This window comes from Lonchura striata, chromosome 25, assembly GCF_046129695.1.
Source record: "Lonchura striata isolate bLonStr1 chromosome 25, bLonStr1.mat, whole genome shotgun sequence".
Taxonomy (NCBI): Eukaryota; Metazoa; Chordata; class Aves; order Passeriformes; family Estrildidae; genus Lonchura; species Lonchura striata.
The window spans coordinates 6,599,531-6,611,404 of NC_134627.1; the positions used below are offsets into that span (position 1 = coordinate 6,599,531).

General features: G+C 62.1%; 2 protein-coding genes across 3 annotated transcripts; one reads left to right on the plus strand and one right to left on the minus strand.

The window, feature by feature from the left end:
- Positions 1 to 453: 453 nt before the first annotated feature.
- On the minus strand, positions 454 to 5,237 carry FKBP10 (FKBP prolyl isomerase 10). 2 transcript variants are annotated; one of them, XM_021532980.3, is made up of 10 exons: positions 4,997 to 5,237; positions 3,608 to 3,753; positions 3,054 to 3,243; positions 2,634 to 2,779; positions 2,340 to 2,529; positions 1,953 to 2,098; positions 1,654 to 1,840; positions 1,219 to 1,361; positions 897 to 1,060; positions 454 to 639 (listed from the first exon to the last, which is right to left on the minus strand). In XM_021532980.3, exons 1-10 carry the CDS (start codon positions 5,218 to 5,220, stop codon positions 454 to 456), a joined length of 1,722 nt encoding a protein of 573 aa, XP_021388655.2. In that variant the 5' UTR covers positions 5,221 to 5,237. The 2 variants fall into 2 exon arrangements, with proteins under 2 accessions (XP_021388655.2, XP_021388654.2); XM_021532979.3 differs by having other exon boundaries at positions 1,654 to 1,843.
- A 1,489-nt stretch (positions 5,238 to 6,726) lies between these two features.
- P3H4 (prolyl 3-hydroxylase family member 4 (inactive)) lies at positions 6,727 to 10,842 on the plus strand. The gene is made up of 8 exons (XM_021532944.2): positions 6,727 to 7,233; positions 8,597 to 8,746; positions 8,869 to 9,040; positions 9,112 to 9,240; positions 9,343 to 9,488; positions 9,569 to 9,655; positions 9,830 to 9,971; positions 10,062 to 10,842. Exons 1-8 carry the CDS (start codon positions 6,727 to 6,729, stop codon positions 10,070 to 10,072), a joined length of 1,344 nt encoding a protein of 447 aa, XP_021388619.1. The 3' UTR covers positions 10,073 to 10,842.
- Positions 10,843 to 11,874: the final 1,032 nt, after the last annotated feature.

Consider the following 11,874-nt stretch of genomic DNA (forward strand, 5'->3'; position numbering starts at 1 on the left):
CCCTCTTCAGCCTCCTGTCCCGGGGAGGATGGCAGCAGGAGCAGAGGAGGGACCAGGACAAAAGCCTTCTCTTTCTTCTCTCTAAAGAATTTTAAGTGTGTGTATATAAAAAACCCAATCCCCAACCCTAAACTACAAAATGAGGTGGAGGTGAGGGGGATCCCCCCTACATCCTGCCTGCAGCACAGACAGGTGAGGGGGCTGGAGCTGGACCTGCAGTCACTGGTGGAGGATGAAGGGGCTTGGGGAGGGGACATCTTGTCTGGGTTTATTAACTGGGGCCTGAGTTTTCCTGCTCAGAACACATCAAAATACCCTCAGTTAATAAGAAGTGAAAATCAAAACCCGTCCCCCTGCAGGACTGGGGAGGGGCAGGGGCAGATTCCCGGGGTGGGAGACCAGCCCTGACATGGCAAGGATGAGTTCTGTCTCCAGAACTGTGGGGACTGCTCCTCAGAGCTCCTCATGAATCTTCTCCTGGTCCTCGTCCGACTTCAGCTTCAGCTCGTCGGGTGTGATCTTCCCGTCCTGGTTGCGGTCCTGGTTCCGGAACATGTCAGCAATGACTTTCTCCGGGTCGGAGCTGGGCATGAGGCGGCCTTTCCCCTCCGCCACCTGGGTCTTGATGAAGGTGGAGAACTGGAGAGGGGAGAGGGGAGAGCTGCTGCTTGGCTCCACGCAGCCAAGGGCAGGGAGACCACAGCCTGTGCCAAGGACAGGCAGGGCACAGTGGCTGCCCTCGGGGACACTGCCCACAGCCAGCAGCAATGCTTTAGCTGTGGTGTTCTTCCTGCACAGCTCTGCAGGCTCCCAGAGCCAGCAGTGCCCTTCCAGTGCTGCTGCCCAGTGTGAGGTCCCCATTTCCTCCTGCACCCAACCATTTGGCACCCACTCACCTCCTCAGCGGGGATGCCCCCGTCCTTGTTGAGGTCCATCTGCTCGTACAGGTTGGCAGGTGGGTCCCCATGCCAGATGAAGAGGTAACCCTCAGGAACCCCCTCCTCCATGGAGATCAGCTCCACCTCGAAGCGGAGCACGGCGCTGCCAGGTACCCCCCGGGCTGGAAACACAGCAAAGGCTCCAGCACCATGGGGAGCAAGGCAAAGCCCTGCCCTGAGCCCCACAGCCCTGGCAGGGCGAGGGGTGATGGAGCCCAGCAGGGCCCAGCAAGGTTGAACCACCACTTTGCTTTGCACGCGTTGGCTGCCGCTCCCCTACCTCCGCTCTCCCCGTGGCCCAGGTGTGGGGGGACGATGAGCACCCGCCTCTCCCCTGCACACATGTCCAGGAGGCCACTGTTCAGCCCCTCGATCACCTTGTTGGCCCCCAGAGTTACCTCCTGGGGCTTCTCGTAGTCATGGCTGCAGGAGGCACAGAGGAAACAGTGCAGGTGAGAAAAGTCCCTCAGATCTAGTGGGCAGCCCTGAAATCCCAACCCACCATGGCCCAGAATCCCACATCCTCCATCCTGGTGTGCCATGAAGTTCCACAGCCATGTCCATCCCACTGTGTCCCTTGAACCCTCCTCCCCGCTGCCCCGTCCTGGCGCTGATGCTCCAGCACTGCTTGTTGCTGTCCTGGTGCTGCCCACCCCCAGCTCAGTGCCAGCCAGGGTTTGGCCCCAGGAAGGCCGGGCACGCTTGGGGCACGCACGAGGAGAAGAGGCGGGTGCCATCCAGCAGGGAGCAGTTGTAGTGGTAGCGCACAAAGTCCCGGTTGCGGGTGGTGACATTGCAGCCCTCGGGCCGGAACACGGTCTGGATCTCCACCGGGTCCTCAGGGTTGTGGAAGTCGATGACGTGGACATCAAAGATAAGCACGGCTGAGCCAGGAATTTTATCTCCTGGAAGAGGAAGATGAGGAGAGCTGCTGGAGTGCTGCAAGGCCGGTGAAGACTTTCACTGCTTCTTCCCACACCCCTGGATGTCCCTCAGAGCCCTCTGCACATTTACCTGCACCGTTCTCCCCATAAGCCAGGTGTGGGGGGATGACCACTCGCCGGTGCTCTCCCACGCAGACGCCCTGCAGCCCCTGATCCATGCCAGGGATGATGTAGCCCTTCCCAATGTAGGTGTTGTAGGTCTGATTGCGGGAGTAACTGCAGCAAGAGAACCCCCAGCACCATCAATCCCCTCAGCCCCTACAGCCCAACCCACACCCCTTCTCCCAGCCTCTCCTACTTCCACAGGAACCAAACTTTGTTCTGAGAGATGCAACAAACAAATATTGTTCTTTTTAGCCTATTGCATGCCCATTGTCCCCTCTCCAGCCTTTCCTTGCAGCTGTGGGGCAGGAGAGGACATCAGGGGCTCTCCCTACACGGCCACCTCCTTGCACACCTGGAGTCAAAGAGTGTCCCATCCATGAGGGTCCCGTTGTAGTGGTAGCGGACAAAGTCCCCGGTCACAGCCCGGCGCTTGCAGGACTCCGGCACCTCCAGGTGCTCCAGAAACACACCATCCTTGGGATTGTGGAAATCCACCAGCAGCACGCTGAACACCAGCGATGCCTGCGGTGGGATCACCGTCCCTGGGAGAGGACACGGGTCAGCCTGAAGGAGGGTCCTACACCAGGGGCCTCTGGTCAGAGCTGGCAGGGAAGGGGCTGGCAGGATGGGGTGGTGCCTGGCTCACCGTAGCCCTTCTCCCCATAGGCCAGGAACGGGGGGATGATGATGCTCCTCTTCTCCCCAGCGCACATTCCCAGCAGACCCTGGTCCATGCCCTTGATCAGCCACCCAGTGCCCACGTAGGTGTCATAGGTGCTGCCCTTGCTGTAGCTGGTGGTGGAGAATGAGAGTGGAGATGGCTCTGGGGCCACACCAGCAGCCCCAGCCAGAGCAGCACTTAGCCAGAGGCTGGTTTGGGGGGTCATGGAGCTGCACCAGCCCTGCTGGGGAGCAGGGAGGGAAGACAGGGTGAGGCTGCTCTGTGTGCCCAGGCTGGTGTCCCTGGGTCCCAGCCACCCCTAGAGGCCCAGTGTTGAGGCAGAGGGTGCATCCCAGCCCCACAGCCCCGTGCCCTGAGGCCAGGGTGCATCCCAGTGACCCATACCTGGAGTCAAAGGGGGTCCCATCCAGCAGTGTGCCGTTGTAGTGGTACCGCACAAAATCCGAGTTCTCCACCGTGCGGTTGCAGCGCTCGGGTTTGGACAGGGTGGTGATCTGCAGCTTGTCGTTCTTGTTCCAGATGTCCAACATGACAACATCGAAGTACAGGGTGGCGTCTGGGGGGATCAGCCCCGCTAGAGGGGCAGCAGCAAGGACAGAGCACCTTAAGCAGGACCAACACTGAGCCAGGCCAGCCATGGGCTCTTCCCCCTGAAGCCTCCACTGAACCCACCACCGCTCAGAGCTGCTGGAGTCCCATGGCAGCCCCTGTGCTCTTTGCACTGGAACTGCCCAGCCTTATGCAGGCCCTTGGCTCAGCACAGTCCAGCTGGGGGCAGGACCCCTCATTCCCAGGGAAGCCCCACTTCAGCACCACTCGCCGTGGCCACGGAGCCACCCTTAGACCACATGTGCCAGGAGGGCTCTGGAGCCCTGTCCCTGCTAACGCCAGCCCTGGGGGCTTTGCTCCCTCAGCCCTCCCGTGCCAGGGCCCCTTACCCACGCCGATGCTGCCGTAGCCCAGGTGGGGTGGCACGATGAGGTGGCGCCGCTCGTTGACGCACATGCCCTGCAGCCCCCGGTCCATGCCTGTGATCAGCCGCCCAACGCCCACCACGCCGGCCACCGTGGCCCCTCGGTCGTAGCTGGGGCAAAGGGACAGACCCATCAGAGCTGAGAAAAAGGATGGAGCTCCCAAAGCTGCCAGTGCTGGTGGGGCAGGGCAGAGGGGCAGCGTGCGGGTCTCGCATCACAGCCTGAGTCCCTGTGTTGTAGGCAGAGCCCATAGCTCAAAAACCTGGATCCTGGTGGGCTCAATCCCATGCTGCTGGAGGGGGGCTGGCCCTTGGGGCACCCCCAGAAGCCATCCACACCCTCCCCAGATCTCACCCACTCAGCTGGACTGGGGGCCAGCAGCTCTGGGGCTTCCTGCTGCTTCCAAATCATTTTGTATATGGCACACTGGAGCTTTACACAGTGATGAGGAAAGACGATGTCCTGGCCTCATTTTTAAACTGCAAATTTGTTTTTATTTTTAAACCTTAAAATACTCCAAGAAACTACTGGGGCAGCAGATGTCCTCCTGACAGAGAATTCTTTTAGCAGTGGGTGTCCCCAGGCTCCCACTGCAGTTAATTTCTCTCCCACTGATGCTCACAAGAAAGATATGACATATCACAATGTGAATCCCTTTGCTTTCCAGAGCTCCAAAAAAAAACACCTGCCTGGGAAATTTTGATTGCTACATGGCTCCAGTTATTTCTGTGTCCCCAATGCTCCTTCCTGCACATGGTGCTGCAAAGCAGGAGCTGCCCCAACCCTCATTCCCAGCCAGCATGAGCAGAGCAGGGACAATGGAGGGGCCAAGGAACTCTGAGGCCAGAAGAGCAAAGCCTCTGGTATAATGAGGGGTTTTGCCGCTGCCACGTCTCAAAGTGCTTTAAGCATTTTCCTGCCTATGCAGCACATGCAGATACGTGTTCCTGCGTGCAGAGCGTGCCAATTAGGGCCAAATCCTGCCCTGGGCGGGCTATCTCACAGCTCTGCGGAGCGGCAGAGGTGCAGGCTCCCTGCAGGGCTGGGAGCTCCTGCGGGACCTGGCGGGGCAGCCCAGGCTGGGGGGCTGCAGCCTGGGCTGGGGGCTCGCTTCAGGCTGACACGTGTACCGCAGCAGCCGCCGAAAGCCCTGCTCGGTTCAAAGCCGGGGCACCGGGCGATGTGCGGCGCGGGCAGCCGCCTGCTCCGGCCCGGCTGCCCCTGCCCCGGGGCTGGGGGAGGGATGCGGGGTCCCCGCAGCCGCCCGGCATGCGGGCTGGGGGCTGGGGGAGGCATGCAGGGTCCCGCCGCACTGCCCCCCGCATGCAGCCGGCACAGAGCCGCGGGCGATACCTGGAGTCAAACTTTTTGCCATCTTTAAAGGTCCCATTGTAGTGGTAGCGAATGAAATCCCCCATCTGCGCCTCCCGCAGGCAGATTTTGGGAATATAGTATCTGTCTATCACCACGTCTTCTAAGGGGCCGGGGTCGCCCAGCGCCGGGGCCCCCAGGACGCTCAGGAGGAGGAGGAGGAGGAGGAGGAGGAGGCAGCGGCGGCTGCCCGGGGCCATGGCCATGGCGCTGGGGCTGAGGCGGCGGAAGGGCCCGGCTGGGGAAGGAGGAGGGCGGGGGGTTCAGGACGCCCCTTTCCTGCCCGGGACGCCCCTTGCCTTGGCTTTCCCGAGCCTTCCCCTCCGCCCGCCCAGCCCGGCCCTCCTGGAATTTCTGTAGACGTGTCCGGGCCCCGCCGCGCTCCCCCCGCGCCGGGAACTGACACCGCGGCACAGAGCGATCCACGGCGGGAGGGGTTATTCTTCTTCCCTCTTTTGTTTTTCCTCTTCGTTTTTCCCCCCTCCTTTATTTATTTCTCTTCTTCCCTCTTTCCCCCCTTTCATATTTTTTTAATCTCCTCTTTTTTTTTTCCTTCCCCCTCTCATTATTTACTCTCGTTTTTCTTCCTTTTTTTTTTTTCTTTTTTTTTTTTTTCTTTTCTCCGAAGAAAAACTGACGGAGGTATTGGGAAGTGTCTGTGCGGCTGCAGGCCCAGCCCGGCCCTGCCCTGCCCGCTGCTGTGCCTCCTCCTCCTCCTTCTCTTCTTCCTTCTGCTGCTGCCACCCGGCCCAAGATGCTGCTGCTCAGTCTCAGCAGCTCGGGAGAGTAAATAAAAGGAATTAAGTGTTTTAATATCAAGTCTGCTGCTGGCAGAGCCTTTACTGAATAGCGATGATCAAAAATGTGAAATTCTCCCAAAGTCCTTCCCAGACGAACACAGCCTCAAATGCTCACAGAGGCGTTGCCCACAGATCCCTACTCCCCCAAATCCATCCGCAAGAAACAAGTCCCGTGGCAGGAGCCTTTGGCGAGTGCCAGGTGGGAATAACAACGGGCTGTGGACCCAAACCCAAATCCCAACCCAGCTCCTCTGAGGCTCGGTGCTACCAGTGAGAACAACAGAGCAACCGCTGCAGCAAAGCAGCGCCCCAGCCCAGCCCCGGGGGGCTCTGCAGCCCCCAGCACACGCCACACCGGGCCCGAGCACCTTCAGCACTGCTCGGAGCAGCCGGGGGGACTCGTGGCTCTCCCGAGGGCGCGGGGGCACGGCCTCACTGTGCCAAGTGAGTGCTGACAGGGGTGGTGGCACCACGGCCGTGTGTGGCGCTGGGCACGGCCAGCAGCCTCTGCTCCGCAGGGAGAAACCTCAGCGGTGTCCTGGCTCCTGCCCCGCGCTGTGACATCCCTCAGTGCCACCGTCCAGCCAGCTCAAAGCTTTGGGTTTGGGCCGGGGCCAGTGCGGCCGTGCCGAGGCCTGGCACGGCACAGCGCGTGTGGCCTCGGGCTTGGCACCGGCCAGCGGCGGGGACAGCCCGGGCACCGCCGGCGCGGAGAGCCCGCCCGCGCACGGTGCTGCTGAAGCATCTCGCCCCGCGGCGCGCAGTCCGTGGCGATGCGGCCCCGCGGGGCCGGCGGAGCCGCGCTAAGACCCTGCGGGCCCGCCCCGCACCGCCCACCGCGCCCCCGCCCCTGCGCGGGGCCCGGCGCGGACGCTGCGCGGGGCGGTGCGCGGGCAGTGCGCGGCCGCGGGCATGGGCGGCGCGGCGCCGGTGCCGGGAGCGCGGCCGCTGCCGGCGGTGCTGCTGGCGGCGCTGGCGGCGGGGCTGTGCGCGGCGCAGTACGAGCAGTACAGCGTGCGCGGGTTCCCCGCGGCCGCGCTGGAGCCGCTGCAGAGCGCCTACGAGCGGGCGCTGGAGCGGTACGCGGACGCGCAATGGGCGGAGAGCGCTCGGGGGCTGGAGGCCAGCCTGCGGCTGCACAGGCTGCTGCGGGACAGCGAGGCGCATTGCCACCGCCGCTGCGCCGGGGAGCCCCCCGCGGGGGAGGATCGCGCCGAGGAGCCCCGCGGGGAGCGGGACCCCGCGTGGGAGTGGCAGCGGGAGCTGCGGCTCTTCGGGCGGCTGCTGCTCCGCGCCGGCTGCCTGCGCGCCTGCAAGCGGGAGCTGCCCGTGTTCCAGCTGCGCTACCCGCCGGCGCAGACCCTGCGCGACTTCCAGCGCCGCCAGCCCTACCAGTACCTGCACTACGCGCTCTTCAAGGTGAGCCGCTGCACATGGCAAGGGCAGGGGTGGTGATGGTGGTGGTGGTGGGGGGGGGGGTCTTGCTCTTTTATCCTGCCCCACTGATCTTTTCCCTCCATCCTGCACCCCTCCGTTCTGCCCCCTGATTGTGCACACCCCTTCCCGTGTGTCTCATCCCGTGCTGCTCATCCTACACGTCCTGTTTCACACCCCCATTCTGCATCCCCATCCTGTGCCCTCGTCACACACCTGCACCCTCCGGTCTGCCCACCCTGAACGCCACTCCCGTCTATCTCTGCGCCCCCTGAACCCTGCCCCGCTCCATCCTGCACCCTGCTGTCAGGTGCCTCCCCTTAACTTCACTCCCCATCTGGTATCCCCGCCAGCTCCTCCATACTGCCCCTGAGCCACGGCACGTCAGCATCATCTGGGACACATCAGGCAGGACAACTGGGGGGCCCCTGTGGTTGCATCCCTCTCCCTCACCTTGTGTTGCCCTGGTGCTCCAAGGTTTCCCTGGACAGGCAGAGCGTTGCCTGGGGAGAGCACACGGGGGCTGCCCCAGCTTGAGGGGCCTGAGCTGGAGGGTCCAGGGCCTCTGTGATTGTGATGGGACACGTGTCTGGATGCTCCATAAGAAAGAAGGACTTGCTCAGTTTCACAGTGCAGACGTGGAGGGACATTTTGTGGAAGGATTTTTCATAAGGCATCCCCCTCGGGTACCCATGTGTTGGCCAGGGTGTCTCTGGCAGGGGACAGTCCTCTGGTCAGGGTGCTGGTCCCTGGCCGCCTGCCCCTGAGGGTGCTGTTTTAGCACTCAGCACTGCAGCTCCACTCACCTGGCAGTGCCGAGGGACTGCCTGGCTTCATCCTTAATGCCTTTTCCTCTTGCTGCTCTGGCCCAAACCCATTTCATGGACAGGTTGTTCAAACCATCCTCCCTCCCTGCTCACTCCCCTGAAGCTGCAACCGAAGAGCCCATAAAGCAGCAGGGGCAGCAGCCAGGTCTGATGGCAGTGCTGGAGAAGAGCGGATGTGTGGATCAAGCCCACACCACGTGGATCCACCTCACACCACGTGGATCACTCCTGGCTGGATGTGAGGGCCCATGAGAGGCTGAGCTGTCCCTGTGCCCAGCATGGGCCCAGCCAGGAGGCTGGTGTGGCTGGAGCTACCAGCAATGTCCATATTCCCAGGTCCTGTCTGTTCATCACTGCTAGTGGATGATTGTGCGGCGTGCCTTCAGGGCTGTTCCCCACAAGGATCTCCCCTCTGTCCTGCAGCCCAGGGGTCTGACTGGGTGCTGAGGCTCCCTTGGCTGCAGTGTTGGCTCAGACTGCCCTGCAGCAGATCTCTGCACTGGCTCCTCCTCCCTCCACAGTCAAATAAGATCGAGAAAGCGGTATCTGCTGCCCACACCTTCCTGCAGAAGAACCCCAAGCATGAGATGACCTTGAGGTACCTGAACTACTACCGGACGATGCTGGATGTGGATGAATACCTGGTCGACCTGGAAGCTCAGCCCTATGAGGTAAGGAGGGGATGGGGCTGGGGCAGGAGAGGGGCTCCGCAGGGCTCGGAGCACGCCGGGTGCTGCCAAGCCCTGAGGGAAGCAGCTCTCCCTCACTAAGCAGCGATCCTCGATCCTTGCAGCCGATCTTCGTGCGCTCAGTGAAGCTGTACAACAGCGGGGATTTCCGGAGCAGTGCAGCCGACATGGAGCAGGCTCTGGCCGAGTACTACAAGGCGTACGAAGATTGTCTGGCTGGCTGCGAGGGCGCCTATGAGCTCCAGGAGTTCAAGGACTTCTACCCTGCCATCGCAGGTAGTGGAGGGCTGGGGGATGGCAGAATTGGGGAGGTGATCAGGGGTGTAACACCCGACATCTCCCCCCAGACCACTTTGTGAGCGTGCTGCAATGCAAGGTGGACTGCGAGACCGAGCTCACCCCCAACGTGGGTGGCTACTTCGTGGAGAAGTTTGTGGCCACCATGTACCACTACCTGCAGTTCGCTTACTACAAGCGTGAGTGCCGGTGGGAGCGGGGGGCTGTGCCCTGGGGCACCCTGGGTTGCTGTGGCCCTGGGAGGGGTGTCACCCCCGTGTCAGCTGGCGCTGTCCCCGCAGTGAACGACGTGCAGGACGCGGTGCGCAGCGTCTCCAGCTACATGCTCTTCGACCCTGGCGACACCGTGATGCAGCAGAACCTGGTCTACTACCGCTTCCACCGCGAGCGCTGGCGCCTGCGCGAGGAGGACTTCGAGCCACGGCCGGTGAGGACCCCCCAGCCCCGTCCTGTGGCCCTGCACTGCCCAGAGAGGAGCTGACCCAGCCCCTCTGCCCCTGTGCCCAGGAAGCCGTGCGCTACCACAGCCAGACGGCCGCCCAGAAGGAGATGCTGGAATTCGCCCGGCAGTACCTGCAGGATGATGACGATGAGGTACCTGACACGGGATGCAGATGGTGCTTTTGGGGGGGCTGGGTGGTGTGTGTGGGTGCTGCAGGGACCTTTCGCAGATGGGGGGGGTCTGACCCCCCCAAAGCAGTCCTGGAGCAGAGACTGCAGATGAGGCTGCCGAGCTCCTCTGCCTCCTCCTGCCCTCCTGTGCTGCAGATGGAGGTGGATGGTGGTGAGGGGCCAGAGGTGCTGGACCTGCCCTCCGATGGCGAATTCGAGGGCGAAGGTGACTACGAGGAGGGCTTCTTCGCAGAGTGGTGGCAGGAACCCAAGACCAAAGGAGACAAAGATGACCAAGGTTCCTGATACAAAGGCTGGGAGTTGTGCTGTAGGGTCGGGGGGTCTGCTGCCCACACCCCTGGTGCCACCAAACTCTCCTTGTTTGCAGAGATCCTATGATGAGCCAGGTGAAGGGGGAGCCAGCAGCACCAACTGAGCTGGATGGTGGTGACTCTGTGATGCCATCTTGGGGACATCGGGCTTCAAGCTCCTCCCAGCCACCGGTAGAAACTCAAACTCATGGGGAGGGGCCAATCCTGCCTTGCATCCTGCGGCAGGACTGCTTTTGCCACCTGGATGTCTGCTGTCCTGGCACAGCCCAATTCCCATCAGTGGAACACCAGCATCCCTGAATGTCCCTGCCTGCCCAGGAGCCTGGGCTACCCCCACCCCCAATTCCGCAGGAGCCCTGACCAGCAGTGATGCCCCACAGCACTGGGGTTTTCTGTGTCCCTCAGCTGCTCCCCAGAATCTCTGGATGATGCACCAGAATTTATCCCTATCTTTTCTTGAGGGGCTTGAAGGGCTGCCCCTACTTCGGGAGCAATGCACAATGCTGCTGGAGCTGATCCTGCCCCTTCCTGAGGCTCCCTGAGGCTCCTGTTCTCCAGCCTCCCAGGCAATCTGACAGCTCCCATAGCCCAGGTCCCCTTGGACTCCCTGGCCTGGTGCTACAGGGGGCTCCCAGTGTGCCATGTCCCCGTGTCACCATGGGGCTGCAGCCTGGTGAGGCTGTGGTGCCCATGCCCTGCCTGTGCCTTGAATTTTTGCCACACCAGCCCTCTCTAGCCTTAAGCTCAATTAATTTAAGATTTTCCCTCCTGCACCGTTGCTCTTTTTATATATTTACTGGTGCTGAACTTTTAATAAAATCCAGACTGGTCTTTTCACGGCTGCCTCCACTTTCCATATGCTGCTGCCATGGGATCCAGGAGACCAGGGTAGGAGAGGCTCTGCTGTGAGAGAGGAAGAGATCGGTTCAGGCCTGGATGTCCCCAGAGATGACCTGGGGGAACTTGTGGGGCTGGGGGCCCATGGAGGCCATGACAGCAGCCAGGCTCCTGTGAGGCTCTGGGTCCCATGAGGGGGACCCCAAATGGGATCCATGACCCCCTCATTGAGTCTGTCAGGTGAGGTGGGGGGGGAGCTGCAGGGGGCTGGAGGGCAGCATGTCCTACCCCATATGGGTCTTTGGGATGTCATATCCATGAGCTGATGGTTGTTTTGGGGTACAACACTGTGACACTGCTCCTGGATCAGAGGGTGCAGCCTGGATCCCCCGATGAAGGTGGGCATGGCAGGGTGGGATGACTTCCTCCTGCCTGCATCAGGGTGTTTGGGGGCACACTGGGGGTCTCTGTTGGTGCTGACAAACCTGTGCCAGTCCTAGGCACGAGGCATCGGGCAGTGTGTGGCCGCTCACTCCTCCCTGCCGGGTTGCTCGGCGTGGAAATTGGCTACGAGGACTGAAACTGAGAGGCTGAATCACAGCGTTGGCCCCGGGGGAGGGAAGGGATGGGAATGGAAGGAAGAGAGTGGCAAGAGGCTGCCAGCACCCCACCCTGCCCTGCCCGGAGCCCCTGTTCACCGAGGCTTTTCCAGCTCTGCAGGGCACTGGGCGGGGGGCAGGGGCTGAGCCCCCAGACCCGTGAGCAAAGCTCAGGGCTCGGGGAGGCAGTGCTGGGAGGGAGCACCCACTGCACCCTGCACCTCACAGGGCTGTGCTGTCACTTGGGAGGAGCTGGGTTTGTCACCGATGGGGCACAGCCACCTCGGGAGGGGAGTGCCAGCCGGGTGGGGTGTGGCCAGCGGCACTCGCGAACGGAGGAGCGGAGAGCGCTCAGCCCAGGGCTGGCACCGCAGCCTAGGGGACAAAGGCTGCGGATCTTCCCAACAGCTGGGCGAGGGTGGCACTGGGCCCA